Source organism: Sus scrofa, chromosome X, assembly GCF_054392235.1.
Source record: "Sus scrofa isolate SSC_HxYL_T2T_F1_AM1 chromosome X, Sscrofa_HxYL_maternal_Yorkshire_Landrace_v2.0, whole genome shotgun sequence".
Lineage (NCBI taxonomy): Eukaryota > Metazoa > Chordata > Mammalia > Artiodactyla > Suidae > Sus > Sus scrofa.
The window spans coordinates 60,227,010-60,253,002 of record NC_139401.1 but is presented as its reverse complement, the minus strand read 5'-3'; the positions used below and the strand labels follow the sequence as shown (position 1 = coordinate 60,253,002).

At 40.5% G+C, this 25,993-nt stretch overlaps 1 protein-coding gene across 13 annotated transcripts in view; it reads left to right on the top strand.

Moving 5' to 3' along the window:
- Window positions 1–25,993, top strand: part of ARHGEF9 (Cdc42 guanine nucleotide exchange factor 9) — a 418,114-nt gene that overhangs the window by 291,404 nt on the left and 100,717 nt on the right. For 7 of the 13 annotated variants that reach the window (XM_085006208.1, XM_021080635.2, NM_001435435.1 and 4 more), the window contains one exon: window positions 12,545–12,724. The exons of the other annotated variants lie outside the window; for them this stretch is intronic. In XM_085006208.1, the coding sequence (XP_084862334.1) occupies window positions 12,599–12,724 (126 nt within the window). In that variant the 5' untranslated portion in view covers window positions 12,545–12,598. The remainder of the gene's footprint in view (window positions 1–12,544; window positions 12,725–25,993) is intronic. 13 annotated transcript variants of the gene reach the window in all.

Here is a 25,993-nt window from a genome sequence, read left to right as displayed (position 1 = left end):
TGTAACCCACTGATCCACAACAGGAACTCCCATTAGTAGTATTTAGATACTGGGGTAGGTGTTTATTTTTTAAACCAATTAACAATTTTTAACCAAAGCAATTGACAACTATCCTGAAAGACTGTAGATTTGGTTTCTAAGCTTGAATCTCCTACTGACTAGCTTGACACATTTAGGCAACTTCTCCTCACTAGAGCCTCAGTTTTCTTATGTGCAAAATATTGGACTGAGCTAGACTAAAGATTCTAGGGAGTATCCAATCTTGGCCTTCTCTGAGTATAATAATCCACTCTTTCATGATTTTGAGCCCAAGACAGAGTCAAAAAGAGTAGGTTTAAGCACTGGCATCTTACTGGATGCTTTGTCCCTCAGTCACCTGTCCTAGGTCCCTTCTTTCTCCACCCCCACCTCCTTCACCTAGTCTAGACAGGCAGATGCTCTCTTATATAAGCCTAGCTGATCTACTTGAAATTCTTTTTTTTTTTTTTTTTTTTTTTTTTTTGCTATTTCTTTGGGCCGCTCCCTCGGCATATGGAGGTTCCCAGGCTAGGGGTCGAATCGGAGCTGTAGCCACCAGCCTATGCCAAAGGCACAGCAACGCAGGATCTGAGCCGCGTCTGCGACCTACACCACAGCTCACGGCAACGCCGGATCGTTAACCCACTGAGCAAGGGCAGGGACCGAACCCACCACCTCATGGTTCCTAGTCGGATTCCTTAACCACTGTGCCACGATGGGAACTCCTTGAAATTCTTTTGTTACAAACACAACAACTTTTCCTGCAGACACAGACCTAATGCTCTCCTTCCTGGGTCCTGGGGGTGGGTCTGACTTCTCTTCTCTTGTTTCCCCCCTGGCAGCCTACGTTTAGATGTTGCATACCTCTTTCTGAAGTCTTTAACAACACAGTCTGAGGGAAGCCAGCTCAGCCAGTTTGAGTCCCCTGGGGCCTAATCACTAGTGAATGCTCGATGACCACTCCTGTTCATCTACCACACACCATGTCTTTTGGAAACCTCCGACTGTTCTGGACTTTGTCAGGAGAAACATGACCACTATCAGGAAACACTGCTGACAAGGACCAGAAATGCTGCTAAGTGCCTTGGCCAATGCCTTTTCTCTTTCAGGGAGCCAAAGAGCAGAGGGAAACCAGTAAGCCACTAGAAACCATCTTTCACTTTCTGATGGGCTGTTTAAATGCAAATTCCAGAGTTCCCGTTGTGGTGCAGTGGAAACAAATCCGAGGTTGCAGGTTCGATCCCTGGCCTTGCTCAGTGAGTTAAGGATCCAGCGTTGCCGTGAGCTGTGGTGTAGGTCACAGATGCAGCTTGGATCCCATGTTGCTGTGGCTGTGGCATAGGCCAGCAGCTAGCCTGGGAACCTCCATATGCCATGGTTGCAGCCTTAAAAATCAAATAAATAAATAAATAAATGCAGATTCCCCTTTTGGGCTTTAGGGACCCCCAGGAGAATATTATACTCTCTTTGGAATTGCCTGCCAAGGCTACAGTCTCTGCAAGCCTATGTCCTTGGGTGGGCAGGCTCAGTAGACTTCAAGGTGGTTTAAGTCGATTGAAATATATTCATTTTTCCTGTCCCTTCTCCAGATATAGGAGAAGGTCACAGTGCGCCTTACTAAATGCTGTTCCTGTTCTTAGCACCTTAGAGCAGATGGTCACATTTAAGACAACATTAGAACCATTAGTTCCAACCTATCTCCTCCTCCGCTCCTCCCCCCACCTACAATCCTCCTTCCCCCACAAGATTTTAACGCGACATCTGTCAAATGGATAAAAAAATTACTTTCTTTTCTTCTCTCTGCCTTGCCCACCCACCCTCTGGCTGTGGTGTTGATGAGTATAGAGTTATGCATGTGGGAGGCACGGAGGACAGATTCTTCATGTAGTTCTAGCCCCCTCCTCCTACCCTTTTGTAAACCTAGAGAAGCCCCACCCCCACCCCTTGGAGGGAACCCCAAGGCTGGCCTTCAAGTTACAGGCCAGAAAAAGTTAAGGCTTCCAGAGCTGGTCCCAGTGGAATTATGTAGAGAAACTCAAGAACCCAGGTGCAGAGTCCAAGATAGGTCTTGGTCACCTCAGGGATTTGGGCTGTTTGAGCCCCCTGCCCATCCACTACACTTCCCATGGTCATCTTTAAAGTTATAAAAGCAAAAAGAGACCCCACTGGGTGCCTGGAACTTAGTACCCTCAGCAAGTCCAAGAAAGGCATGATGCTCAGAGCAGGAATATTTTGGTGATAGAACATAGTCTGATTCAAGAGACAGGTAGAAGTCAGGGTAACTTCCGTCTTGGGCTGACATACTTCTGACTCAGCTCATGGAGAGAGCATTGCTGAGTCAATTTATTTTATTTTATTTTTTATCTCTTTTTTTTTTCTGGTCACCCCTGTGGCATATGGAAGTTCCCAGGCCAGGGATCAAATCTGAGCCGGAGCTACAACCTATGCTACAGTTGCAGTAACGGTGAATCCTTATCCCACTGCACTAGGCTAGGGATTGAACCAGTGCCTCCACAGAGACAGGCCAGATCATTAACTCACTATGCCACAGCGGGAACTTCTGAGTCAATTTTTCTTTTCCTAATAATTTTTCTCCTAGAATATTGGAAACTGACTTGGGTAGATTGAACAGAGCTCTAGGAAATTGCTAAGAGATTGTAATGTAGAGAGATGCTCCAGGACTCAGGAAAGGATTTTCCATTAGGGTCATTGGGGGCCTCAGTACTGAAAGTCAGGGTGGAAGTGGGAGTGGGGATACAGGTAAAGATAGCTTCTCAAGGCAGACTGGGAAAATCTTCCTAGATAAACCACTTGTAATTCCTTAGCTTGCCTGGAAGCCGACACAAGAAGGAGAAGACAGGAGACAGGGTTTCAGAGATTTTGGTTTCTTCTGAATGGTCCAGTAGAGTAAAAGGAAATTCTTATACTTCAAGCTCTAGCTCTAGAAAGTTAAAAAGACACTTGGGCTCAGTATATATGATTCAGAATCACTTGGGCTGCCTACTGAAAACGTTGGGGCAATTCTGAGCGGAAGGTCTATGGAGCACAAATTGAGAATCTGGTGTAATGAATCAGAGGCGCCTGTGTGTTGCCCCCAAATCCAACTTGAAAATTACTACTGTTTCCAAGATGTTTTGAAGATATAAGCTGATGCTTATCATATTGGGAGCTATTCTGGTGTGGGAAACTTCTCCAGCCAAGAGTATCGTGGGTGGTATTCTAAAAATACTTCTCTGATCTGTGCAATCCTTGGCCCATTTGGCTACGTTTTCTCTATAGGACTTACTCCTCCAACACAACCAAACTCTTAACATCATGAACTTTGGGGAAGTAGCTGGATCTCACTTGAGAAAGTCCTGGCCCCATTAAGTTGAGCTGGTGGCCAGAGTTTCATACCAGAAGAGTCCACTGCTAAGGTCTAGACTAAACAAGCAACTTCCCTTGCTTCTTATGTTTGGTCGCCATTACATCTGAGATCACTTTGTAACTTCTTTTGGGAGAGGTCCAGAAAGGCAGAAAGGTGTTATCCCTTGTCACTAGCCTGTAATGAATGAGAAAATGTCCTGGATCGCTTCAGACCTTAAGATGCTTGTCTAGGTTTCCAAAGCTTTTAAAAGGCTGACAGGTGTGAGTTGGCTTGTGATGTACTGGCCTCTAGATCAGGTGGTCTCTCTTACTCTTGCTGAGCCTGACTTGCATCTAGGCTTACCTTTCAAATCATCCATTCCAGCTGGGCTTCGGGTCTGCCAGATGTGGCTGAAGCCAACCTTCATTTTATTAAACTGAAAAATGGATGGTTCAATGGCATGTTGAAGGCAACCAGTGCCTAATGACTCACAAATTATATGCCCAAACTAGGAAAAAGATGATCATATCATGAAAAACAACAATATTGCATTTCCTATTGTGGCTTGGCTGGTTAAGAACCCTACATGATGTCTGTGAACATACAGGTTCAATCCCTGGACTCTCTCAGTGGGTTAAGGATCCAGCATTGCCACAAGCTGCACTTGGATCTGGCATTGCTGTGGCTGTGGTGTAGGCTGGCAGCTGCAGCTCCAATTCAATCCCTAGCCTAGGAACTTCCATATGCCTCATGTGTGGCCGTAAAAAGAAAAATGAACATGACAATATTGCATACTTCCTTTCAGTACATTTAGAGCCGTAATCACTTGAATGTTATTAATTATTCTACTCAGAAATGAAATTATTTGGTTATGGGTGAAAGGCAATACCCAGAATAAAGTTGAAACTAGCTCAGTGTGAACTATTAAGTCATAAGGAAAAGAAAAGGCAATTCTTATGATTTTAAAAAATATCTATAGCATTTCTTTCTTTCTTTCCTTCTTTCTTTCTTTCTTTCTTTCTTTCTTTCTTTCTTTCTTTTTTGTCTCTTTGGGTCTACACTCACGGCATTCCCAGGCTAGGGGTTGAATCGGAGCTACAGTTGCCGGCTTACACCACAGCCACAGCAACACAGGATCTGAGCCTCTTCTGGGACCTACACCACAGCTCATGGCAATGTCAGATCCTTAACCCACTGAGTGAGGCCAGGGATCAAACCAGTGTCCTCATGGATACTAGTTGGGTCTTTAACCTCTGAGCCACAGTGGGAACTCCTATAGTGTTTTTTTTTTTCTTATATGACATGGCTTCTTTCCCTGATGACTACTGAGCACCTGTGAAGGTCTTCATCAGAAACTAGCCCACTTCAGGAGCCACTTGTCCATAAATCCTAGGAGCAAGGGTTGGCCTGAAGGCTACCTTTTACATTATTATGCAAACAATTTCTCTGACCCCATAGAATATTCTGCAACCTAACAGAGATGCCAACTCTGTTGTTGTGATCTTCCTCATATCTTGCCTGGTTTTAGGTAGGGGTTTGGGCATAGAGCTTTAGACAGAGGCTAAAAACAATGTTGTTCATTATAGACTAAGCAGATGTTTTAGATCTCTGTGCACTAGCGTGCACTCTGGTTGTTTGGAGAAAAACACTCTGGTTGACAACTTGAATAACTCCACATTGTCTAGTACCTTGTCTTCTACCTAGGTGGAAGTTAGTGAAAGAGGCAAGGGAAAGAAGATTCAAGCTGGGGTTATCAGGAACAGAATTAAGAAGCAGCTGGGCCAAGATCATACAGCAAGGAAGAAGCAGTCTAGATCTACTGTCCCTACACTTAACCATCGCTAAGGGAATGGATGGATCAGAGGCACAGAGGTAGAAGTGCATCTGCCTGCAAGAGACTCCATTTGACCAAAGTGGAAGGTCCCTGCCAGGTTCAAGACAAGGTTTGGATACATAGGTGGGGCTAGAGAGCTTCGATAGATTGACAGTGGGGAGTTACTTAGGCTTTTTGAGCATGGGTAGTGGCACCAGCAAAAAAGTTTTGAGAAGTGCATTATTAAGGAGTAGTTTGGGAAAGAGAGATACCTGTGGGCAGCAGGAAGATCAGTTGCTAAGGGCCAGGCATAATATAAGACATTGAAAAAGAAGATAATGGGTCATAGCTGGGAAAGAGATATGTGGAAGAAAGAAAGAGCAGGCTGAGCAGAGTTATCAGAAATGGGATAAATAAGGAAGGAAGGGAGTGGGTTTTACATATGTCTTATTGGAGGCAGTAGCAGGCCATCCAGGAAAATGTGGAATAGGCAGTTGGAAATATTGGACTGGAGGTAGCGAGAGCTTATGTCATGAGAAAGATGATTTATCTGAGGAGCTACATGGAGAGAACAAAGAGTAAATGTCCCCATTGACTTTTGAGTGGGGCAGTCAAGGGGTAAAGTAGAAAACCAATTCTTCAGTTTTCTCAGCCTGTTTGGCTTGTGTTTTAATGTGTCACTAACAATGCTTGAGTGAGTTATATTCAAGAATGGACTAGTCAGTGCCAAATTCTCATTTTCCTGAGTAGAGAGCAATAAAAGCATCCTATTGAGCACAGAGATGGGTGAGAAGAAACAAGCTGCAATAATGAGATTCCTGTCCTTTGTAAAGCTCTAGTGTTATCCTCAATAGAAAGCCAGAGCTTAAGGGGACTTGAGAGGTCATCTGGTTCAAGGCTGAAACTGGAGACAGGTAAAGGGATCTATCCAAGGTGATTCAGTGAGTTACTGGCAGAGCTTCTTCCAATAGCTAGTTTTTTGGTACCTCCCAGCTGTTGTTGAAACAGTCTGGCTCACACCTTTCCAGAAAAGTGGAAGATTATTGTCCTTGAACACTTTGGGCAAGATAACCAGACTGTTTACAAGGCCATATTAAAATGACATCTGTTTTATTCAGGAGAGAGCATAAAATGTCAGCCTATTTTAGATGTGCTTAAAGGGAAGAAAGGAAAGTATTTTGCTCTTTTCCATGCATAGCTGTTGAGGGAGGGGACCTTCTGAGAGGATAGGGGCAGGTACCAACTGAGAAAACCTTATGGAATGGTGAAACCCCCTCATGCCCCTCATTATTCTGTTATGAAGTTTCTCTGAAGGCAGGCCTGGCTTGCCCACTTTCATGACAGTTGGCACATTTGCTATTCTGTAGAGCACTTTTTAAAAAACCTTTCCCTCTTCTGTTTCTTGCCATTAAAAATTTAGTATTTCTGGCAGCCACCAGACTAAGTAAACAACTATTTTGGGAATGGTACTGTTCAGCAAGAGGGCAAGAATATAAAGAGGAAGATAAGTGGTATAACTCTGGAAAACGAGATGAGGGTATAGTTCTATTGGTTGTTTGTTTGTTTGTTTTTCCCATATTGGCAACATACAAAAATACTCATTCTCAGACTTCAACCACTGAAGAAGGCCTTGTAGACAGGCAGGGAGCCCAAACTGTGGGGTGGCCTGGGGATCTTTGGGAGAATGAGGCATCATAAAAGGCATGGTCAAAGCCTAGACTGGAAGGGTCCTCTAGGGCAGTGGTTCAGCTAGTGTGATCCCTGAACCAGCAGCATAGGCATCCCCTGGGAACTTGTTTGAAGTGCAAGTTCTCAAGCTCCATTTAAGACCTACTGAATGAGAGACTCATGGGGCCTAGCAATCTGTTTTAACAAGCCCTCCATGGGGTTGAGAACTACTGAGGTCATTCACGGGGTGATTTGGTCTTCTTAGAGAGATAAATCAGCTAGGAGCCCTCTTTCCCTGCTTTTTTGACAGGCAGCTTTGGGGATTGGCAGAAGCAGAGTTATACAATAAGGTCAACTAAAGATTCAAATCTGCTCTACCACCTACTAACTGGTTGACAATCGGCTACTTAGTTAACTTCACAGGTCATCAACAATAAAAATGGCAATGTTAATGCTGACCTTGGAGAGCCATAGAATCACAAAAGAAAACCCTTACCCAATGCCTGGTATAGGTTTTCAACAAATGTGAGTTTCTCTTCTTCCTTCCTTTTTTTCCTCCCTGTTTTACTTTCTTCCCCCCCTTTTTCCTTGCCTTCTTTCTTTCCCCCAAAATGGCCCACTGGCCACTCCAAATTAGCAGGAGACACGTGCCTCATTTTTGATCAAAAACCAGCCTAAGAGATCAAACTCCCAATGCTATAAGGTATAGTAATCATATTTCCAGGTTAAAGGTCAGAACACATGGGTCTGATAATAGATGTATCTATTTGTAGGACAATGGTTAGAATATTTGAAATTAGGACTGCTGGGAAATCTAGATAAAAATTAATTGGATCTCATTTCTTCTTTAAGAATTATATTATGACCCTTCTCCCTCTCTGTGTTCTTATTTTTGTCCAAAAGTGTCTTTGGTTTGGAGGTGCAGAAGACTGCATCCCACTCACTGGCAAGTCTGAGCAAGAACCAACCTATATTTACTCCTGTACCTGAAATGTCCTGAGGATTGGGAATTATTTTATTTGAAGTCACATTAGCGCTGTCCCAAGGCTAAGAGCTATTTGGGTACCTTGCTGGAGTAACCCAATTCTATTTTCTGGCTTTATTTTGGGCTTGAAGGTTGGAGAAGTAGGGACATTTGGAAAGTGGGGTGGGGAGGGGTAAAGCCAGTTATAAACAATAAATAAAGAATTTAACCCTTGGTATAGCCACTCCCAAATGGACATTTCTTGGCTTTCTTCCTCTTATAGCCAGCTCTGTACTATTTGATAATTTGATCAGCTTCCTGCTGCTTGAAACTTATCCTTGGCTTTTGCAAGATTGCACCCCTTAGTATCCTAATTATGTGCTGACAGCTCAATTTTGGTTTGTTTCCCTGGCTCCTCCTCTCTTCTTTACTTCTCATTATTGCTGTTTTGTATGTTTCTGGCCTTCTTTCTTGGCACTTTCTTCCAGGGAAAACTTCCTTGGTTTCCACAATTTCTTCTGGGCCATTGACTCCCAAACCTGTATAACTATCTCCCTGATCTCTCTTGAACATCAGATCTACCCTCATGTCCTACTGGCTGCCAACATTCAACACATTAAAGAGAAAATTTGTCATCTCTCCTCCCCCACCCTGCTCCAAAAGCAGCATTCCCTTGTAACTTACTACCCCCATGCTTTAATGATCACACTTAGGATTGAATTCCTTCCACCAAATCAATTTTGACCTCCTCCTTTCCCTCAAATGATATTTAAGAACCTTAAAATAGGACTCCAGACTACCTTTCCAGCTGTCCTTCCCTCCCACTCTTCCCTAGCCCTTTCCCAATTCTACTAACTTCCATCAAATTTTCCAGAGCTTTCACATCTGAGACTTTATTTAATCTCATACCTCTGCTTCACATGCTTTACCCCTTCCCTTCTCTGTTACAATCCTACCCATTATTTAAGTCCTATCTTCAGGGTCCCACAAAACTATTCTAGAGCCCAATAGCTACACAAACTCCTTCCTCTGAAGTCTTGAAGTAGGCCAGCACATACCTACCAGTCACTGTACTAGGTACTATATATCCAATGCTCAGCTCATCTTCTCTACAGTTCTGACTGTGAGGCAGATAATATTATCCCCATTTTGCATATGAAGAAACTGAAACCAAAAGTTGTATAGCTTGAAAGTCTTGTCCTTGGCTTTTGTAACATTGCAATCCTTGGTTTCCTAATTGTATGTTGACAGTTCCAGTTTGGTTTATTTAACTGGATCCTCTTGTATGCTTCACCTCCCATTGTCACTGCTACTTTTGAAAATAGCAAAGCACAGACTCGAAGCTAGATTGACTTGTCCTTAACTACCTTTGGATACTGCTTGAAGGGTATTCACTGTTGGTACCCAAAGGTGAGGACTTGGGGTGAAGACTGGCTAAATTACAGTAAGCAGATCCCTGCACACACTGGGATCTCATTCAGTGAATGTTGGGTGGACAATGGATTAGCAAAGTCATATTTATAAAAAATTGTAGCAAATTAAAAGTCAATCTTCTACACAGAGTGGAGATTTGAAACCAATTTCCAGCCCAAATTTAGTTTAGTTTTAAAACATCTCAGAGGACAGAGGAAGAATATCCCCTTATTCCTGCTTGCATTTGTGACTAGAGAATACCAGAGCCCTATACAGCTACCAGCCCCCTTCTGGATTAGCCTTCCTCTCATCTGCACACACATCTGTCAACTCTTGGTTTAGTGTCTTATAGCTTATGACTCAGGTGGGAGCATAGAATTATCCTTACTTAAGAGATGAAGAAACTGAGACTCAGAGGCAGCATAGTTTATAAGAGCAGAGATTCTTTAGTTTATAAGAGCCAGATCATGCCTACATTCAAATTATGGCTTCAGTATTTATTGGCCATGTAAATGTGGGCAAATTTTTTAATATCTCTGAACTTCAGTTTTCTCATCTATAAGATAGGAATGATAATAGTATTTCCTCAAAGGGCCGCAATGAGGATTAAATGAGTTGGTGTGTATAAAGTGCTTAGAATAGTGTTTGGCATATTTTAAGTGCTCTATATTAGCTAATAATTATCATTTTTATCATTATGCCTTTAGCAATTAGTAGAACAAGGCCTTAAATCCAGGTGTTCTTTTTCTATGTCTATCTACGGTGTTATGTTTGAGGAAAAAAATGGTCCAGGAGGCTGGCCACCTGGTTTCCATGGGAAAGTCACTCCTGCTATTTTATTATATATCTGCTCTGTAAAATGAAAGATTAAGGGTTATGATCTTTGAAATGCTGTCCAGTTCTGTCATTGATTCCAAGTAGGCCCTAACAGCAAGCTTGTCATTTGGTCACACTGGGTCCTGTCTAGCTATTGGCTTTGTACAGGATATACCTTGGCTTTGTGATGTCAGGGCCCAGGCAAGTACTTGGATTAAATTGGGATAAGAGCGAGCAAATTGCTACTGGGAGCTGCCAAGGAAAGAGTCCCTAAAAAGAGACTGACTGCATTGTGGCAAGAGTGTAGCAGTAGAACCAGCCAGACCTGGGCCTAGGGGAATTCAAGCAGCATCAAGATATAGTGCTGTGTTGGTATTTGATGCCAAGGTACTCTTTTGACCCTGGGTACAAAGTCAATGATATAACTTTAAACTATAGGCCCTCATGGTACTCTGAGTTGCAGCTGTATGTGCTTATTGAGTTCTAGAAACACCCAGTTGATACCCATCTTTGGCAGGAGAGAGGAAAATTCTCTATAAATACTTATTTCATTGAGGCCAATGGCCAGCAATTGTTCTTCTCCACCAAGGCTGGAACAAGAAAAAATTGACTTTAAGTGTAATTGGCAAAAAGCAAGCTCAACATAAAATGAATCTCCTTTTAGGCAGGAGCACCAGTTACGGAAGGTGGCTGTCCCAATCATCTTTTGAGTTCTTATAAAATAGGAGCCATATGGTTTATGATATTATAAATAGAGTTATATGAGTTCATTATAGCTAATTAGTAGATATTGGTTGTATGGTACAATAGGTATTAGTGCATATGCAGTCATAAGACTGAGCTCCGTAATTTATTACTTGTGTGATTGGTCAAAGGACTAGTTCACCTCTCTGAGCCTCAGTTTCCTCATCTTTAAAGCATGAGTAATAGTGAGACCCAGCTCATTCAGTATGGATTAGTTGATGCAGTTGATGTGTGAAAACACCTTGTAAACATTAAAACATGAGGTACTTGAAAGATGGTATTATAAAAGGTCCTATTTGAAATCTCTTTTGTATCCATACTGAGGAACTCTCTGCCTTCTATAGAAGGCACAATGGCTAGAACCCTGAGCCATAAAAGGATGCCTCAGTCAGGAGCTACCAGCAGATTGCCTTAACAAAGTCAAATGATCAATATGTGGTTTTTTTTTCATGTGTATGTGAGGTAGCGTGCATTAATATCATGACCATAGGGTTATTCTCTGGCTGGTATGTGTGAGAGGATACATATTCCATATTCTGTCTCTGTTGTCTTTGAATTTCTTTGACTTTGGTCTTGTGGAGCCATGATTGCCTTGGGATCCTTTCTCAAAGTAGGCTGATGGAAAAGTTAACTTCTAAAGGACATGTTCAGAAATTCAGTACTGGGGAGAGAATATTTGAGTCCTTTGCCTGACAGACCATATCTTCTCTATTCTGGAATGTTTTCCTCCAAATTCCAGTAAGATTGATGACATAAAGGCTGGAACCAGTTAGGGGAAAAAAGAGAACAGATAACACAGTGGTCAGGATGGTAGCCAGACAGAGACAGACTATTCCCCCATATGCATCCTAGTCACTGTGCTTAGATGAGTGTCATGAACATATGTCTGTGTGTTTGTGTGGCAGTGACATAGATGTCTGCCTGCTGCTGTGTGGAGCAAAGTCCTGATGGCCGCAAAGTCTAATGACTTAGATAAGAGTCTATGCGCAGCCCTTGCCTTGCTGAGTGATCCTAAACTTATTCCTTAACTTTCTTATAGCTCAGTCTTGCTATCTACCAAATGCAGAAGTCAACCTAGATCCCCTGTGTATCCCACAGGGTGAAGTAATTTACTGAGTGAATCTGTGATTGGGTTGAATATTTTGGGATCAAGGCATCACAGAATGCCATATATTTTCATATCCATGAACCCATGATCTCTCTGGATAGCATCATGTGTGGGTGAGAACAGGAGGTTACAAAGCTGGGTTCCATTATGTGTGAGGAATGTCGTGGTATATGGGGGTGGGGTGCTGTGGGGTTAAAAATGTATCACTAACTCTCAATTGGTCAGTTATAAGGAGGAGGAGGGAATGGGGAGGAGCACAGAGAATTTAGAGCTGATACACTCAAGCCTCACTTTAGCCATTGGTTTCAGACTCTCCATCCATTCCAGATGCAGGAATGCCTTGAAGCCCCCAAGGAGAGATGGACTGAAGCTTTTCCTTCTCTAGAGGAGGAGCTCATGAGTAGGGATACAAGCATGGGGCTTATGTAGTCCATATGCACATTCTGGATCTTTCTACCCACTGGCTAATGTAGAGTTGATAGTATTATTTGTCTTGTGACCCAGTGGATCTTGCTCTCCCAGTGCCATCTTCCTCACTCTCACCCTTTACCACTAGTATGTGAGTTTTTCTATAAGTAGTAGAGCTTTTGGGGGGTGGAGGGAAATAAAGAGCTAGATGTATGGACTGAACACATTCTTATTTTGTCTCTTAAGCTGATCACTGGAGATTCCATCGTTAGTGCTGAGGCAGTATGGGATCACGTCACCATGGCCAACCGGGAGTTGGCATTTAAAGCTGGCGACGTCATCAAAGTCTTGGATGCTTCCAACAAGGATTGGTGGTGGGGCCAGATCGACGATGAGGAGGGATGGTTTCCTGCCAGCTTTGTGAGGGTGAGTGTCAGCCTTCACTCTCCTCTCATGTCTCCTTGGCTGCTTGTCCCTGCCTTTCCCTTCCCCAGCCTCTATTCTCCTTCTCATTCCCTTCCTTGTGGCTCCTCACATTTTCCCCATGTTTTTGGTTTGCTATCCAGAATCTGTCTTCCTTTAATCTTTGCCCTTTTAATTTTGAGACTTTTCCTTTTTCTCTTGTTTATATTAACAGTCCCCACCTCCTGCCTCCCACTTCTACCTGCCGTGACTTTTAACAACAACAACAACAAAGGCATTTTGGGCCTTGATGGTTTTTGAAGACCCTCGTAACTTTATATTGCTGTGAACTTTCATATTTCTTATATCTCTTTTATGCTTTCTTTATTTTCCTCGCCTTCTCTTTTTTATCCTTTCTTTTTATAGATATATTCCCACCCTCTTCCTCCCCTCTCCACTCATCTCTGCTTCCTTTGCCTCCTTTTTGTCGTTTAGGGAAGTGTGAACACTCCTGCATGTGGTCTCAAGATTGTCTACAGCTGTTAATGTAAGACTCTGGGCTCCCTAATCCTCTCAGAGCTGGAGTTTTAATGATTGAAAATCTTACTCTTTGCAAGGGAGTCAGGTGGCTGGGATCAAAGATGTGCTGAAGGTGTGAAGCAGACATCTTGATGGGGCTTGTAAGGCCTTAGCCCTTTTGACATTGTACCATAAAGACCTTGCCTTTAAAAGAAGCAGCTCTTTAGAAAGGGCTCCTTATCAGTTTCTGCTTCCTCTGGGTCACCAATTAACAAGATGCTGATGGGGGAAAAGCACTGGCTTGATGTCCCAGCTCTTGGCCTTCCTTGGAGTTATGAGCTCTGATTTTCCTCATATGCAAAATGGTGTTGGCAATTATTTCATGCCAGGGGATGTCACAGTGAATTAAATAATGTACGTTAAAAGAGATTTGTGGCAGTACAAGTACCAAAGCCACAACAGTGTCTTATGATCATCATCCACAGCCCATCATCTTTTGTTAGTTCCTTTGGTTAAGAGAAGACTGAGGTCCTGACCTCAAACAAAAGATCAGAGTGGCTTGGGCCCTTGGAGAATGAAGGGCCTCAGGATAATAATGATAGCAGTGTGACATGAGGGAAGGAGCAGGACATTTGGAATCAAATAATCTGAGATGCAGATGCAGTCTAAGCTTTACTACCCCCTAGCTCTATGGCTTTTGGCAAGACTTTTATTTCCTGAGCCTCATTTCCTCATCTGAAAAATGAGGATGACAGACTTTTTATTAGGATTAAATGAGATCGCTGTGTGAGTAAAGTGCACAGTTCTTTGCACATTGAGCATACTTGGCAAATGGTAACTTGCTTTATCATCATTGTTATCTTCAACATCATCGTCACTACCTTATTAGCTTCAAGAAGCTCTATGTAGGAGTTCCCACTGTGGCATAGTGTGTTAAGAATCCAGCCGCAACAGCTTGGGTGGCTGTGGAGGTATAGATTTGATCCCCAGCCTGGTGCAGTGGGTTAAGGATCTGGTGTTCCTGCAGCTGTGGTGTAGATTGCAGCTGTGGCTTGAATTCATTCCCTAGCCTGGAAACTTCCATATGCCGTGGGTGTGGCCATTTAAGAAAAAAGAAAAGAAAGTCTGTGTATCAATGTATCAGGGTTGGCCATGGTGATTGAAAGAGGCCTTCCTTGGAGGGCTGCAAATGTAGGAAGCACTATTATCCAGTTGGAACAAGTTAGGTGAGGGTACTGCTCAAAAGCAAAGCGGTGGGCAAAATGTCCTCTCATCCTCTCTCTCCTGGAAGTCTCCTAATGGACTATTGAATCTGTTTTCTTTACATATGTGGCATCTTTCATCAGAGTCTCCAAATGCCATGTGTCCCAGCTCAGCTTTTCTGGTTGATGTATTAGTCCCAGGGGTAGTTAGAAAGAGCACATCAATAGCCATGAGCCTTTGGAACTAGCCTGAGACCTTGTGCACAGACAGATTATGTGTCTTGTCCTCTTTAAAAGAAGGATTAAAACTGTATCCGGTGACAATCACAGGCAAATCCACATGTATTTCACCTTCAGTGACATGTCATTTTTATAATAAATAGTAATTCAAGGGATGGGACAAAATATTAAACAAGGCAGAATGACTCCAGGAGGAAAATGACAGAGGTGGTCTTTAGAATATCAGTGAACTGGCACTGATGCTCCTACATCTAAGGCCAGGAGAAATGTTCCTCCAAGCACACAACCCCAGTATCACTTGGGTGAGCTGAAGCTGACATTCCAGAAGACCACTGTCTGGCCCAGGCATGCATGTTATAGAGTCTAGACTAGTGGTTCTCAATCCTGGCTGCACAATGAAGTAATTCACCTGAGTAGCTTAAAAAAAGCCCAAACACTAAACCCCAGTTTCTAGGTTAGTTAAATCAGAATCTTTGATGTTGAGAATGATTTGGCCTAGACTAGCACAGCCCAATAGAAATATAATGTGAGATACAAATGTAAGCCACAAATATAATTTAAAATTTAAAATTTTTCTAGTAACCACACTTTAAAAATTTTAAAATATAGGTGAAGTTAATGTAATATATTCTATTTCCTTCAATATATCCAAAATATTATGGTATAATATCATATATATTATCACTGTAACATTTATAATAGTATATTTTACTAAGTCTTTGAAATATGGTGTGTACTCTGTATGCATCTCAGTTCACACTGGTCACATTTCAAGTGTTCATTATCCATATTTGGCTAGTTGCTACTATATCAGATTGTATAAATATAGACTGAGGACTGTGACAGCAGACCAGGAACATTAATGAGAGAGCCTAAATCACAAGTTAGATCTCCAATAATCTTTTATTACACCAGCATTTACTCTTTGAGGAACAAAGGTAGTATTCCGTGTTGCCTCAGATTATATTCAGAATGAGCATTTGAGCCTTTTGTTTGCTTGTTTAAATATTAGTTGAATGGTCTTCAGAGTACCATAGAACCTTAGGAACCTGTCGTTGTAGTGCCACCAGTAAAAATAAATGGGGTTAGACAGTTTCATGAATGATGTGAACACTGGCTCCAAGGTAGACCTTTCAGTTCTCATGAATGAGTATTTAATGTGCAGGTTTACATTTCTGGTAAGATTGTGTGTAATTCAAAGAATTGAATGATGGAGGTTGTAGAGATTCTTTTCTAGCAGATATTCTAAAATTGAATTGCTATCTCCATTCTTCTACATTGATTTTGGTTGAGTCTAGAATGATTTTGTGGAAATAGTGCTGCCTATATTAGAAAATGAGAGACCTGAGTTCTGATTTTGGCTTTCCTAAACATTTGCATATGATCATGGGCCTTTATTTTCTCCTTATCTCTAAAGCATTTTCTATAATCTCTTCAAGCTCTGAAATGTCTAGGTAGGACATTGAGATGAGTCACACTTAACTATTGAATCTTCATCAGTACTGATGTTATTGGTAGGTAGATGGGTGATTTCCTGGGATGCTGTACCTCAGTATTGTAGGGTAGTTGCCTCATTTATCCAGACTCACCCTGACCTAAGATTTAGTAGCGTCTTGAGAACATAATCCTTAGGTTACTAGGCATATAATATGAAAATGTAATGGCGAAGTAGACATTCCTCTTAACTCTATACCAACTGGACACCTCTGTGGATCATTGGACCAAATTTATCACTGACATAGTGGAGCATCATTGGACCAAATTTGTCAGTGACATGGTGGAGCATCTCTGTCTCCATAGTGGAGCTTCTCCGGAGTAGAAGTCTCACTGTTGAGTGAACATTCCAGCCGTAGGGTATATAATCCAGGGTGTTAGTGCTATTCTGTCCACGCTAGCCCTACCTGTTGTTAGTTGGGTTTAAACCAAGTGTGGAATCAGAGTAACCTCAGTTCTGCTAAGTATGAAGCTTGAGCAGCTTTCTGTGCATCTTTGAAGTTCAGTTTTCCTCCTTGTAAAATGGGAGTAATCTATGGTCTTATGAAAATCCTGAGGTAACCTGAGATAGGCTGGATACGTGTAAATAGGAAGTGTGATACCATTCTAGCTGCTGTGGAAGAAATTGTTGGGTTTATGTTTCTTCTACACAGTTGCATATCTGTCTTTCTTATCATTCAGAATTTCATTCTGTATGTACATACAAGTATCTGTGCATGTTCTCAGAGTCTCTTCCTTCTGTGCTGTGGGCATGGCTTCACAAGAGCAATGTGGGAGTTGATTTACCTTCCCAGAAATTGGTCAGGTTAAGTGAATTACAGTTTGCTGAACATCAGTTCTATCTAATTGCTGACATCTTCAGCTTCTTTCCTGGGCTGATTTCCCCTCTGGGAGCTGAGAGTAGACTTCTGGGATATGATTGTGTCATTTTTTAAAATCTTTTTAGGGCCACACCTGCAGCATATGGAAGTTCCCAGGCTAGGGATCGAATCAGAGCTGCAGCTGCCAGCCTACACCACAGCCACTGCAATGCCAGATCTGAACTGCCTGTGTGGCCTACGCCATAGCTTGTGGCAATGCCAGATTCTTAACCCACTGAGTGAGGCCAGGATCGAACATGCATCCTCATGGATACTAGTCGGGTTCTTAACCCACTGAGCCAACTCAGGGAACTGAGGGAACTGAGCCAATTCAGGGAACTCCTGAATGTGTCTTTAAGTAGAAAATCCCGTCCCTGTGATGACCCTCCTTTCATATGCTGGGCTCTTACCTCCAAATCATTGAGGTCCGTCTATTTTATCGCCATGTAAAATTGGCCTTTGTTCTGACTTTGGGTCATAGCCTGGGGACAGGCTTGCTGCCCACTTGAAGTCAGGCTCTGTACAGAACACATGACAACCTGCTATTGGTGGCGATAGGTGAGGCCTGCATGACAAGTATGGGTTTGCTTAGAAAGTAAAGAGCCTACTCAGATGCCATCAGCATATATTTTACTTATTTCTTCAAATTCTAGATTTACCTGGTTTCTGGCCTGCCTGGATGCAGGGGATGAAATGATGAGCTACTCAATTCATTTCTATAATTCCTTACAGTTGTACTGATCAGATGTCACAGAAACTAAACCTCTCCTGTTCATAGGGGAGCCCACTGCTCCAGAATGTTACTTGGTTTTTAATTATATAGTGTCTCTTTTTGGTTGCACCTGGGAATGTTTTAACCTGTTTTAACCTGAATGAAATCCTGGACTCACAGAGCTAGAAAGACCTATCTTGGCCAGGACTAGTAGAATTAGATGTTTACAGGTCTAGGCAGTTAACTACATGAGTAAAGCAGTCTGAAACTATAGTAAATAAGAGCCTGCGTCCAATTGGGAAATCTAAAGTGAGCAAAAGTGACTATGATGGTTCTCAATGGTGGAGTAGGGCATAGAAAGGAGGGAAATCCAGTGAGCTCAGGTCTTCCTTTTTTTTTTTTAAGAAAAAAAATCAGCCAATTTTTTCAAGAAAAAAAACTTCTAATTTTTTTCAAGAAAAAAATCCAGTTCCTTTAAGAAAAGCCAGGAATTGGATTTTATATAAAAGTCTCCATATTTTAAAAATGTTGACCAGTAATTCACATGTTTTAAAAGAAACACTATGAAGAATAAACTGAACATATATCATTAGGGTAACTTGTAACCTTGGTTCTCAGCTTGTGACCACTGGTTAGCCTAATTTCCTTGTTGTATAAATCCTGAAGAAACATAGGCCAAGAGAATGGAAGTGACTTTCGTATGCATGTAGGGAATGAGTGACAAAGCCAGAACTTGACCCCAGGCCTCCTGAATCTTCCTTACAACAAGTCATTAAAGTCTTTGTCTAATAAAGTGTCTGGACTTCCTCAAGCATGGTTTGTGTCCATTTATTTATTTTTTTCCTATGAATGGGGCCATAATTTCCTGTTTATTGCCTTGTAATTTGTTGTTGTTGTCATTGAAAATTGGGCATTTTGAATATTATTGTGTGATAACTCCGGAAATCAGATTCTCCTCTTTCCCTAGGGTTTGCTGTTATTTGTTGAGGGATGCAGTTGTCCATTTGTGTACTAAGTCCTCCAAACACTTTTTTTTTTTACAAAGACTACATTACTTGTCATGTGTAGTCATGAAAGTATCTATTCCATTATGTCATTGGTCAGCCAGTGACCTGGCTGAGATTGCTCTTAGATATCTGGAGCCAAAACAAACTACTGTCCTGCTCTTTGCAACTTGGCTTAGAGCTGGGGCATTCCTTCAACAGGAATCCAGGCTGCCCATAACTATACCTTTCTCTTACTCTTCTGGTTGTATTGGAACCCGCAGATCCTTCAGAAGTGCAAACCTACAATTCGCTCGGGCTTTTTCAGAGCAGATTTTTCTGGTCCAAGGCATGCGTATTGCACTCTGATTTCCTAAGAATTTACAGTGGCCCTTCTGGGTCTCTATTCTCCCAGGAATTTTTTTTCTCAGTCTCTTCCTGTGCGATTGGATCCAGATCCATTTGCTGCTTTTCCCTTCTTCTATCCCTTGCCCTGGGTGGACATGGGCAGTGTATGTCTGTAAATCTGTCTGTGACAGAGGCAGTCACAGGCTCTCAAGCCCCTTTAGCCTCAGCGGGTAGAGGTACAAAACAAAGGTCAGTTTCTGTGCCTAGCCCTCAGGGCCAAACAGGTCAAAACCACCCAGCCACAGTATTTCAAGAGGAAGATCGTTAGCCCCCTGGCACCAGCAAGCTGCAGGAGGAATGCGGGTCACCTTCCTCTCAGCTGTTGGGGTATCAGGAATGGTAGATAAATGAGCAAAAAGGCTTAAAAATTATCTTACCAAATTTTAACCACCCTTTTCTGCATCAAGAGTTCCCTGGTTGCTGTAAAGTTTGGGTTAGATTATAGAATTCTGGAAAAGTTGGTTCTGTCAGTTTTTGCCAGCTAAGGGTTGTTTTAGTAGAGGGCTTGATTTTTTGTGCATCATAATCTGCCAATTTTAGTAAATGTTTACCCCCTCCTGAAACGTAATCCTGTGCTTTCTGGGCTACAGAACAACCAGGAAAGATTATGCATGAGCTGCTAACAGGACTGTTAACAATTGGGGAGCTAGCTCCCTTTCCAGGCTAATGGCAACAGTGTTTTGACTTCAGATGAGTTCAGATATGCCAGCCCTTATTTATCCATTCAGCTTCAGATGGACATAGACGTCTAGCCTTAACCATCTATGTAGAAGGTCTTATTTGTGGCCCTAGAGGTGACTCTTATCAGGATCTGTGAATTGAGGATGACATTAGAAAGGAGGACCTTTCTCTCTGAAGTACATATATTTCTCTTCATACTAGAGTTTCAAATGGCATTATTAGCACTCATTTGCATTCACATGATCCATCTTATTGGCTTCTCACTGGGTACAATCTTTGGATGATACTATCAAGTACCTCCTTAGGCTAATTGGAGGTAAATGTTTGTTGTATTGATTGTCTGTTTTCAGAGCATGCCAGGTATTTTTTTTTTTAATTTTTTTATTATAGTTGATTTACAATGTTCTGTCGATTTCTGCTATATAGCAAAGTGACCCAGTTATATATATTCTTTTTCTTAACATTACATTATTTTTAACATTATCCTCCATCATGTTACATCTGAAGTGACTAGATGTAGGTCCTGTGCCATACATCAGAATCTCATTGCTTATCCACTGCAAATGCAAGAGTTTGCAGCTACTAACCCCAAACTCACAGTCCCCCCCCCCCCACTTAGAAACCACAACTCTGTTCTCCATGTCAATGAATTTGTTTCTTTTCTGCAGATAGGTTCATTGGTGCCATATATAAGATTCCAGATATAAGTGATATCCAGTGATATTTGTCTTTCTCATTCTGACTTACTTTGCTTAGTATGAGACTCTCTAGTTCCAACCATGACCATGTTGCTGAAAATGGAATTATTTTGTTCTTTTTATGGCTGAGTAGTATTCCATCATGTTTATATACCAGATCTTCTTAATCCATTCATCTGTTGATGGACATTTAGGTTGTTTCCATGTCTTGGCTATTGTGACTAGTGCTGCAACTAACGTAGGGGTATAAAAATCCTTTTCAATGAAAGTTTTGTCTGGATATATGCCCAGGAGTGGGATTGTTAGATCCTATGGTAGTTCTGTATTTAGTTTTCTGAGGTACCTCCATACCATTTTCCATAGTGGTTTTACCAATTTACTTTCCCACCAGCAGTGTAGGAGGGTTCCTTTTTTTCCACACCCTCTGCAACAGTTGTTATTTGTAGATTTACTAATAATGGCCATTCTGACCAGGGTGAAGTGGTATCTCATTGTAGTTTTGATTTGTATTTCTCTAATAATTAATGATGTTGAGCAAAATGCATGTGCCTATTGGCCATCATATGCCTTCTTTGGAGAACGCTCTATTCAGGTCTTCTGTGCATTTTTCAATTGGGTGGTTTGCTTTTTGGCTGTTGAGTTGTATGAGCTGTTTGTATATTTTGGAGATTAAGCCCTTGTTGGTTGTATCACTTGAAACTATTTTCTCCATTCTGTAGGTTGTCTTTTTTTTATGGTTTCTCTTGTTGTGGAAAAGCTTCTAAGTTTTATTAGGACCCACTGGTTGATTTTTGTTTTTATTTCTTTGGCTTTGGGAGACTGACCTAAGGAAACATTTGTATGGCTGATGTCAGAGAATGTTTTGCCTATGTTCTCTTCTAGGAGTTGTGTGTGTTGTATTTTTATGTATGTATTTATTTATTTATTTATTTATTTATTTATTTATTTTATTTTGTGCTTTTTAGAGCCACACCCTCAGCATATAGAAGTTCCCAGAGTAGGGGTCAAATCAGAGCTATAGTCGCTGGCCTATGCCACGGCCATAGTAACGTGGGATCCAAGCCATGTCTGTGACCTACACCACAGCTGACAGCAGCACTGGATCCTTAACCCACTGAGTGAGGCCAGGGATCAAACCTTCATCCTCATGGATACTGGTCAGGCTCTTTTCTGCTGAGCCCTATTGTGTGTTGTCTTATGTTTGAGTCTTTAAGCCATTTTGAGTTTATTTTTGTGCATGGTCTGAGGGTGTGTTCTAGTTTCATTGATTTACATGCAGCCCTTCAGTTTTCCCAGCCACACTTGCTGAAAAGACCATCTTTTCCCCATTTTACAGTCTTACCTCCTTTTTAAGAAATTAATTAACCATAGGTATCTGGGTTTATTTCTGGGTTCTCCTTTCTGTTCCATTGGTCTGTATGTCTGTTTTGGTACCAGTACCACACTGTCTTAGTTACTGTTGCTTTGTAATATTGTCTGAAGTCTGGGAAAGTTATGCCTCCTGCTTGGTTTTTGTTCCTCAGGATTGCTTTGGTAATTCTGGGTCTTTTGTGATTCCATTAAATCCAATCTTTTGAATTGTTTGTTCTAATTCTGTGAAAAATGTCATAGGTAATTTGATAGGGATTGCATTGAATCTGTAGATTGCTTTGGGTATCATGGCCATTTTAACAATATTAATTCTTCCAGTCCAAGAGCATGGAATATCTTTCCACTTTTTTGAATCCTCTTTAATTTCCTTTTTTAATGTTTTATAGATCTCAGCATATAAGTCTTTTACTTCCTTGGTCAGGTTTATTCCTAGGTATTTAATTTTTGGGGTGCAATTTTATTTTATGTTATGTTTTTTTTTTGGTTGTTTTGTTTTGCTTTGCTTTTTAAGGCCAAAGGTGCAGCATATGGAAGTTCCCAGGCTACGGGTCGAATCAGAGCTAGAGCTGCATGCTTACGTCACAGCAACACCAGTTCCTAGCCTTGTCTGAGACCTACACCACAGCTCATGGCTACACCAGATCCTTAATCCACTGAGTGAGGCCAGGGATCAAACCCACATCCCCATGGATATTAGTAGGGTTCACTTCTGCCGAGCCACAATGGGAACTCCTAGGAAGCGATTTTAAAAGGTATTATATTTTTATATTCCTTTTCTAATATTTCATTGTTAGTATACAAAAATTCAACTGATTTCTGAATGTTAATCTTGTATCCTGCAATTTTGTTGAATTTATTGATCAGTTCAAGTAGTTTTTGTGTGGAGTCCTTCGGGTTTTCTATTTATAGTATCATGTCATCTGCATAGAGTGATGATTTTACTTCTCTTCCAATTTGGATACCTTTTATTACATTTGTTTGTCTGATTGCTGTGACTAGGACTTCCAATACTATGTTGAATAAAAGGATGAGAGTGGGCATCCTTGTCTTGTTCCAGATTTTAGCTGGAAGGGCTTCAGCTTTTCTCCATTGAGTATTATGTTGGCTATTGGTTTGCCACGAATGGTTTTTATTAGGTTGTTATGCTCACTCTATACACACTTTGGTAAGAGTTTTTATTATGAATGGATGTTAGATTTTTTTCAAATGCTTTTTATGCATCTTTTGAAATTATCATGTAGTTTTTTACTTTTCTTTTGTTAATGTGGTGTATGACCATTCATTGATGAGCATATTGTGAACCATCCTTGTGAACTTGGGATGAATCCCAATTGATCGTAGTATATGATCTTTTTTATATGTTGTCAGATTCAGTTGGCTAAAATTTTGTTTAGAATTTTTGCATCTATATTCATCAAAGATTTTGGCCTATAATTTTATTTTTTGATAGTATCTTAAAAAAATTTTTTTGATACTGTCTTTGTCTGATTTTGGTATTAGGGTGATGGTGGCTTCATAGAATGCCTTTGAGTTATTCCTTCTTCTTCAACCTGTTGGGAAAGTTTAAGAAGGATGGATAGAAGTTCTTCTTTGTATGTTTGGTAGAATTTGCCTGTGAAGCCATCTAATCCTGGACTTTTATTTGTAGGGAGTGTTTTTATGACATCTTCAATTTCATTTCTAGTGATCGGTCTGTTCAGTTGGTATGTTTCTTCTTGATTTAGTTTTGGCAGGCTGTAAGATTCTAGTTGAATCTTAATGTAGACATTTATTTCTATAAACTTCCATCTTAGAATTGCTTTAGCTGCATTCTAAAAGTTTTGGCATGTTGTATATCAATTTTTGTTTATTTCAATATATTTTTTGATTTCTCCTTTGACTTCTTCTTTGCCCCATTAATTGTTTAGTAGCATGACGTTCAGTCTTTACATTCATGTGAATTTTCCAGGTTTCCCTGTTACTGATCTCTGGTTTCATACCATTGTGGTTGGAAAAGATACTTTACATGACTTCAGTCTTCTTAAATTGGTTAGAACATATTTTGTGACCTGACATATGGTCTATCCTGGAGAATATTCTATGAATGCTTGAGAGGTGCGTGTTTTCTGCTGCTGTTGGATGAAATGTTCTGTGTATGTCTGTTATATACATTTGGTCCAAAGTGTCATTTGGGCCCTATGTTTTCTCATTGATTTTCTGTACAAATGAGCTATAAATTGTTGAAAGTTGGATATTTATGTCCCTTACTGGTATGGTATTGCTATTGCTCCCTTCAGATCTGTTAATATTTGTTTCATATATTTAAGTGTTCTGATGTTGGGTGCTATATATTTAATATTGTTATTCCTCTTCATTAATTGACCCCATTATGCTTATATAATGATCTTCTTTGTCTCTTATTAGAATTTTTGAGTTAATATCAATTTGTTTGATATTGGTATAGCTATTCTTGCTCTCTTTTGGCTTCTTTTTGCATGGGATAGCTTTTCCCATATCCTTACTTTCAGCCTTTGTGTATCCTTAAAACTAAAGTGAACCTCTTATAGACAACATACAGTTTGGTATTGCATAGTATTTATTCAGCCACTCTATGTCTTTTGATTGGAGATTTTAGCCCATTTTTATTTAACTAATTATTGATATTACTTATTATGGCCAATTTTTTAATTATTGTCTGCATGGTTTATAGATTTTCTTTCCCTTTCTTCCAGTCTTGTTCTCTTTCTTTATGATTTGATGATTTTCTATAGTGGTATGCTTAGATTCCCTCCTTTTTATATTTTGTATATCTACTATAGGTTGTTGCTTTGTGGTTACCATGAATTTTACACAAAACATCTTAATATTATAATAGTCTACTTTAATCTGATAACAAGTTTGTTCACATATAATATCTTAAAACACACCTTTTATATTTTTGATGTCATGTTTTACATTTTCCTCTCTTGTCAATCCATTAACAAAATATTGTGCTATAGTTACTTATAATTATATTTTTGTTTAGCATTTATACTAGAGCTAAATAATTTACATGGTACCATATTACAGTATTTGAGTACTTAATTTAATTATATATTTACCTTTACTGATGAGTTTTATACTTTCACATGATTTCGTGTTACTTGTCAGCATCCAGGCTTTTCAACTTGAAGAACTCCCTTATGTAAGAAATGTCATGGTGATGAACTCCTTTGACTTCTATTTGTCTGGGAATGTCTTTATCTCTCCTTCAAAAATGTTTGATAGTTTTGCCTGGTAAAAAGTATTCTTGGTTGGCAATATTTTTCTTTCAGTGATTTGAGTATATCATCCCACTTTCTGGATCTGCAAAGTTTCTGCTGAGAAATACACTGTTAACCTTATGGGGGTTTCTTTGTGTGTGATGAGCTTCTTTTCTCTTTCTGCTTTCAAGATTATCTATTTGTCTTTGACTTTTGATATTTTCATTATAATGTATCTTAGTGAAGTTTTCATTGAGCTGAAACTGTTTGGAGACCTTTGAGCTTTAAGATACCTGGATGTCCATGTCTTTCCCCAGATTAGGAAAGTTTTCAGCTATTTATTTAAATAAGCTTTCTTTAGTTCCTGTCGTGGCTCAGTGGTTAACGTATCTGACTAGGAACCATGAGGTTGCAGGTTTGATCCCTAGCCTTGCTCAGTGGGTTAAGGATCCAGCATTGCCGTGAGCTGTTGTGTAGGTTGCAGATGCGGCTTGGATCCCACATTGCTCTGGCTGTGGCATAGGCCGGTGGCTACAGCTCCGATTCGACCCCTAGCCTGGGAACCACCATATGCCACAGGAGCAGCCCTAGAAATGGCAAAAAGACAAAAATAAATAAATAAATAAATAAATAAGCTTTCTGCCAGAGGGCATCTAGTTTTCTTATTTTCCCCTATATCTTTAACATTCAAATTGTCAAATTTTTAATGTACACAAATCTGGTAGCTGTAAAATATCATCCCATTGTGGCATTACTTTACATTTTTTCATGTTTCTAAATATATTGAGCATATTTTCATATGTTTATGAGCCATTCATAATTCCTTATCAGTGAAATACATCTCACATTTTTCCCATTTTTTTCTGATATGTTGTTGGCCTTTATTTCATTATTTTAAAAGACC